Source organism: Tiliqua scincoides, chromosome 2, assembly GCF_035046505.1.
Source record: "Tiliqua scincoides isolate rTilSci1 chromosome 2, rTilSci1.hap2, whole genome shotgun sequence".
Taxonomy (NCBI): domain Eukaryota; kingdom Metazoa; phylum Chordata; class Lepidosauria; order Squamata; family Scincidae; genus Tiliqua; species Tiliqua scincoides.
The window spans coordinates 17957155-17963235 of record NC_089822.1 but is presented as its reverse complement, the minus strand read 5'-3'; the positions used below and the strand labels follow the sequence as shown (position 1 = coordinate 17963235).

Sequence of the window (6081 nt, the reverse complement as noted above, 5' to 3'; positions counted from 1 at the left end):
CCAGGTAAGTGTGGATAGGGTGGCAGCCTTAGCTTCAATCAAACTTTCCACTGAGGTGTCTGCTGTAACATTTAAGCCTGATGGATCTGTATGTTGCAGGGCAAAAATCAGTTCAAAAGTGTTGTTGAGGAAACAATAGCCTTTTGCTGATCCTGCATAAGCAATAATCCCCCCCCCCCCCATTTTGAGTTTATTTTCATTCTAGATTTTTCTGCTATGGAGACAAATAGGTATGGAACGAAATGAAGAATGTCCACCTGTTCACTGTTTCCTGGTCTCCTTCAGTTGTCATTTAAACAGTATAGTGTCCTCTGTGAAACATTGTGTCTTGCTAAGAACATAGTTGCCTGTCTTGAACATACAGCCAGACTGTCTATTTCTCTCCCAGAATTTATAAGTTTATTATAAGAGTTATCAGAGATCCTCCCAGAATTATAAGAGTTCATTTATCTTGAAATAAATGGCTGCAAATTTCTCCAGGTTAAGCCATTTCTGCCCAATGTTACATATATGCAAAAGGGACCAAATGCATACCCCAGTGGGCTGGGCAAAAATGGGTTAAAGTAGCTGACATCATTTTCAGTATTTGGAGCACACAGCTGGGTCACTGGCTAGATTTGATTCAGCTGGAAGGAACTGAATAGTGCTGCTTGCCTTCATGTTCCTTTTTGTGGCTACCTGCTTTATTAGACCCAAAGAAGAACTCATCAGAGGGAACACTTAGAAAAGCTAGAATTTGTGTGTGAAACAGTGGTCACGGATGGAACACTGCAGCCTGTCATGGCCAACACTGGAGGCACAATACTTGTCAATGGCAGCCATTCGTTCCATTGCAAGTCATCAAGTGATTGCGACACACTCCAGCATTTCCCAGAGCGATCCTTGCACAAGGAAGGAGAAAAGCATGAACATCACCCAGAACTCCTTGCAGGAAGGGTGGAATAAAAGATGATGAATAAAGCAGAGGAAGTAGGATACAAAATTTGATGGTCACATGAATGAGCAAAGCAGTGGGGCAGGCCTTGCTGGAGTAGGGATTCATGTATGGCAGGCATTTCACAATTGTATAGGAGGACATGGTGGAAACCCCTGATATGGCTGGTAGTAATGTCATGGTACCCCTTTGAATAGGTGCCTATTGTGTTGTTTGTTTGCTCTTGGCTGTTTAATTCAGACATTACACAGTCAGTATCTCAATGTGTTTGTTTACAAGGCTATATACAGCCAGTGGCATCACCCATTGTGGAGGGGAGGGGGTAATCAAGGGCAAGGGGAGGACAACAGTGACTGGAAAAGTTTCCAGAGCCCAGGTCTGCCAGGCTTCCTGATACAGAGCACAGGTCTAACCGCCTGGTAGACTTGGCCTCCTAGTTGGAGTTGGCTTCCTTTCCATCCGTGGGGCCAGAGTGAGGCTTCCCCCACCCACAGTTACAGCCAAGTTTCTATGTACCCATGACCAAGTTTCCCCCTCCACTATCAGCCATGGCAGTAGAAGCTTTGGAGCCCAGGTGTACTGGACTTCCTGATGCAGAGTCCAGGTGGCCTTACCGCCTGGTTGATCTGGCCTCCCGGTCTTTTGCTTCGTCCTTTGGTGTCACCTCGCTCCCGGATGGTGTCAGCCAGTGAGGTCCACACCCCCTGCTCTTCCCTAGTGAACCACTATATACGGCTCTCTTGCAGGGCTCCTAACAGCAGGGTTTCCTCATGGCCAAGGGAAGGAGGGGAACCTGGGCTGAACCATAGTGAAATTGTGTGCAGTTAAATCACTTTGTGTGAATTCAACATACCACAGCTATCTTTTTTTACCCACAGACAACCAAGTACATTAGTCATGTTTGTCAGGGGCAACGTTTGCTGTTTCTACTTATTGCTAGAAAACAGCGCTTCAGCAGGCACACTTTCAGGACTTCCAAAGGTGTCTGAGTCTTGCAGACTAAACCTCAGAATTGAAAAGAACCCTACTAGAACTCCCCATGCAATACAACCAAGTCAGGTCTTATCTGCTCTCAGCCATCCTGTTCATTCAGAATATATGGTCCAGTGTTAACAGGTTAGAATAATTGTCAGAGAAAAGTTCTTCCTTGACTAAAAAGCCCTAAAGTCAGGCTTACGGTTTGCCCTTACACAACAGGCTGGCATCTAGTTATTGTGCAGAAAGACCTGGAGCTTTTCTGCCCATTGTGAATATTCTTTCTAAAGGAATCCCAGGATGCTTCTCATGGCATTAGTTCTGCACCATGGTGTTTTCTTTTCTCAGCAAAGCATAAGGTACAAGTACCTTGGATTTATCATTTCCATATTTCTCCTGTGCAGAGAATTTCCCTGGTGGCTGGCTTGATCAACAGCCATTCTGAAGTGAAGGGAAATTGGCAAATACATTAATCAAAGCGAAGCCAAGCTTTGAGTTGTGGAAAGACCTGAAAGTCAAATCTCAAGAACTCTGTTCCGTGTTACTGTCTTTTTTGTCAGAAAACCTCATGGTGCTTAACACAGTGCATTTTGTCAATACAAACACAATCATGTCTGGTCTTGGCTCCATTATGTTCCTGCTCCTCGATGTCTGTACATTTGCCTTCAAGCATGAACATGTTGAGCATGTGCTTTCGGTCAACAATCTGTTTGCAAATTGCAGTAGCTCTTGGCCATTTAGGAACAACATGGGGATATTCACAAATGCATACATTTCAGAGGCTACATGTTATGGGAGTGCCTCTATTCCCTCTGGCCAGTTTACTGCCCACTCCTGAGCTTCAACTGCAAGGTGATCCTGCCCCTTACCCTAAGCAACAGCCCTCTTACTAGATGGGCTGTTACTAGATGGGGAGGCACAATTGGCCTCATACATAGCATCTCCCCCAGACCTCTTCACCTCCACTGCCCGTGTCTCTCTAGTTACATCTTGACTATTGTTATAAACAAATGCACCTGTATATGCTAGGTATACATACCCAAAAATTCCATTACAGCTCCCCCTGATGTCTGCTCTCATGTGTAAATAGAAAATTACATTTAAAAAATGGCATAGCAGGGGGACCAAGTGCCATACTAGCATGATTGTGACGAGTGAGAATCCGACTCTAAACAGGATGATGTATAGGAATTACAGTGCTTCAGTTTTTAAAAACTTTATTGATACAAGATACACAACTGATTTGAGCCTTGACTATTGTGGAGTTGCTGAAAGAGCCTCACAGCATACATTCTGTTTGCTTACTGTAATAAGACCAGGAGAAGTAAATGATCTGGGTTGTTACAGACTGAGGCAGGCTGTGCCAAATGAAGCTCCAGCAATCAGAGAGTGCCCTACCAAGATGTTTAACAATTCTCCTGTTTTTGAAGTTCAGCAAACCAAGAGCAGCAAAAGCAGGAAGTTCATTGATTCCCTTGTGGCGTGTGGCAATACATGGCTGGTAGGCTGTGACTGGCTTGGTAGGTCAGGAGCTGTGCTGGCCTGGCCTCCTGTGTAGTCCTTCCCCACAATCTCCCCTCCCATTATAATCCTATTCAGAAGTCGTCACATTTTCAATTATCTGCATGCCTTTGGTAGCTATTTGGGTACTAATCCCAGCATGTTCCAGTCACCATGAACCCTCATTAGTTTTAATGAGAGAAATTTAAGCACATTCTGAACTCTCCCACTGAAATCAATGTGACTTAAAAGTGATTAAACTCTGGCTAGATCATGCCTTAAGAGAAAGAGTTCAGAAGTAGCTATATATTTGAACAACAATATCTATTTCTTAATGATTGTGTGGAAAACTAGAAATATGAAGTACAGGAAAGATGTACAGGCTACTGGGAGACTGAGAGCAAATGGTCTTCATATAGCTTGCCAAGATCAGAGGATAAGTCCTTGATATGACTGCATTCTTATCTCACAACCAGCCTAATTTTGTCCTTGAATATATGCAAATTAACAGTGATCAGATGCGAAGAACAGAAAGGGCTCCTTTAGTCATGCACAAGAGGGAGCTTGAAATAAGTCTTCCTTCTTTTACACTACCTATGAAAGAAAGAGTAGTCCAGTCCTCAATTGTTTATTGCCCTAATAATATCTCCAGGGGTGTTAAACCTAAGTCCTGCAGGCTTGAACACAGCTCCAAGAATCAATGTATCCCACCCCCGCTATAACTGGGCTTTCCCAGCTTGATAATTGGGCACTTTCATATCTTAAAAATATGAACAAGATTTGCACATTTTCTTTTGTTATTTGCTGCTAATGAGTTTCTGTGGGAGAACAAAGTACTTATTTCTGGTCATCAACTGCTTAATGATATCACTTTTTGCTTAATGCTGTCACTTCCAGACCCTCAGCAGACACCATGAATGCCAGCTTTGGTCGTCTGTATGAAACAAGTTTGATACCCCTGATCTATACACTAGTTCTTGACATTCCATCACTAGCCCTTGATGTTCATTGCACACAAGCAGAGTAATCTTTAAAATTTTCAAGCTCAGAGTCCATCTTTAATTCCAGCCTACAACATGGAACCCAACTAGCAGGCCTCCAAAACCTCCACCATGGGACCTCGATTTTTTAACCATACATGTCCACCTCTCTCTTATTCTCCTTTACTTTTTCCCCCGCCACTTTCCTACTTTTGTCTTCTCCTCCCCCCCTTCTCTCTTTCTCAAAAGACAACAAACTTTTAAAAACCACCAAGCTAACTAGACAGTGGTGTTACCACTGGGTCAATCCACCTTTGGTTGAAGGGTGACCCAGCTATAAGTGCCAGTGCACCCACTAAAGACTAATGAACAAGTGTGGTCAAGTAACAGAACTAAGCAGGAGATGATGCAGACAGGAGCAGGCTTGGTTCCTTTGGTTTAAACCCAACTTTGGTGGTTTCAACCAAGTGCATCTTTTACTTTCACCCATATAAATGCCTGACCATTCACATCCATGGGGAAAAGTGAAGCAAGGCAACCTTGCACAGAAAAGTGAAGCACTGTACTTGAGAATACTTTTGTCATAGGAACAAAACCTACCCTACTTTTCATGACATTAGAATGCTTGGCCCTCCCTACAGGGATTGGGGAGATGCATTCTCCCCCAGGTGACCTGTACAAGTGCTTCTGTCCCCATAATCATCATAGCAATGGATACTTTGTTGTTTTTAGTCTGCAATCCTGTATTGTACACATTACAGAGGAGTAGGACAGTGCGATTTACTTCTGAGGAGGCAAACATAGGACTGGGCTCTATCTCATTCTCTCGTTCATTGCAAGTTTTGCAGATTGCAAAACTTGTCCTGCTATAGATGTATCTAAGTTAACAGGGAAACATACATTAGGAACTTTGTGCACTGCAGGGCCTTATGCTAACAATGGTGATGTTTTCTCCCCGGCACTTGAGGATGCCAGCCTCACATTCAGTCATTGTCTGCTGAGCAACGTTTCCTTCTACTTCGACGCAAATGCTTATTCCTGTACCGCTGCAGTGTCCAGCCTCTTTGCACGTGCATCTGTTGGTTGGATCTGTGCAAGGCAATGCAAAACAAAGAGCCACTGTTGTAAGAACAGCAACAGAGAGATGCTCCTGGCACACAACTGAAGGGTGCACAATTACAAAAGCTGCAACATGGGAACCAGAACGTTTTGCATGTAAATCATAGACATAGTGTGCCTCTTGGCACATTATAAAATACAAGAGAAAAATCCACAATTCTGCACACAAAGATGATAATATTTTGCTAGTATTATGGGCAGTATAAAGTCACACACCTCAATCAGGCTCTGATTACCAGTGACAACATTCAAAACAACATTCACAAAAGGCATTGTAACTGCTGGAAGAACACTCTTGAAGAATTGTTCTGAAGACCAGCAGCTACAAATCAGCAAGTTAACCCACTGAAAAGATAAATCCAGCCAATTAAGGCTGCAATCCTGTACACACCACCTGGCAGTAAGCCCCACTGAACACAATGGAACTTCTGAATAGACATGCCTGGCTTGTGTTGTAAATTAATTAGTCCAAGCTAATGAGCAGCTATGGAAAGTCTGACAGAAGCCAACAGAAATGTTTAGGTAGGTAAACAGGGTGTGGGGAGGAATTTTCAGCCATTAAGAGAATTATGC

At 43.4% G+C, this 6081-nt stretch overlaps 1 protein-coding gene across 1 annotated transcript in view; it reads right to left on the bottom strand.

The window, feature by feature from the left end:
* Nucleotides 1-4021: 4021 nt before the first annotated feature.
* C7 (complement C7) overlaps nucleotides 4022-6081 on the bottom strand; it is a 30081-nt gene continuing 28021 nt past the window's right edge. The window contains exon 18 of the mRNA XM_066614819.1: nucleotides 4022-5478. Within this exon, the coding sequence (XP_066470916.1) occupies nucleotides 5291-5478 (188 nt within the window). The 3' untranslated portion in view covers nucleotides 4022-5290. The remainder of the gene's footprint in view (nucleotides 5479-6081) is intronic.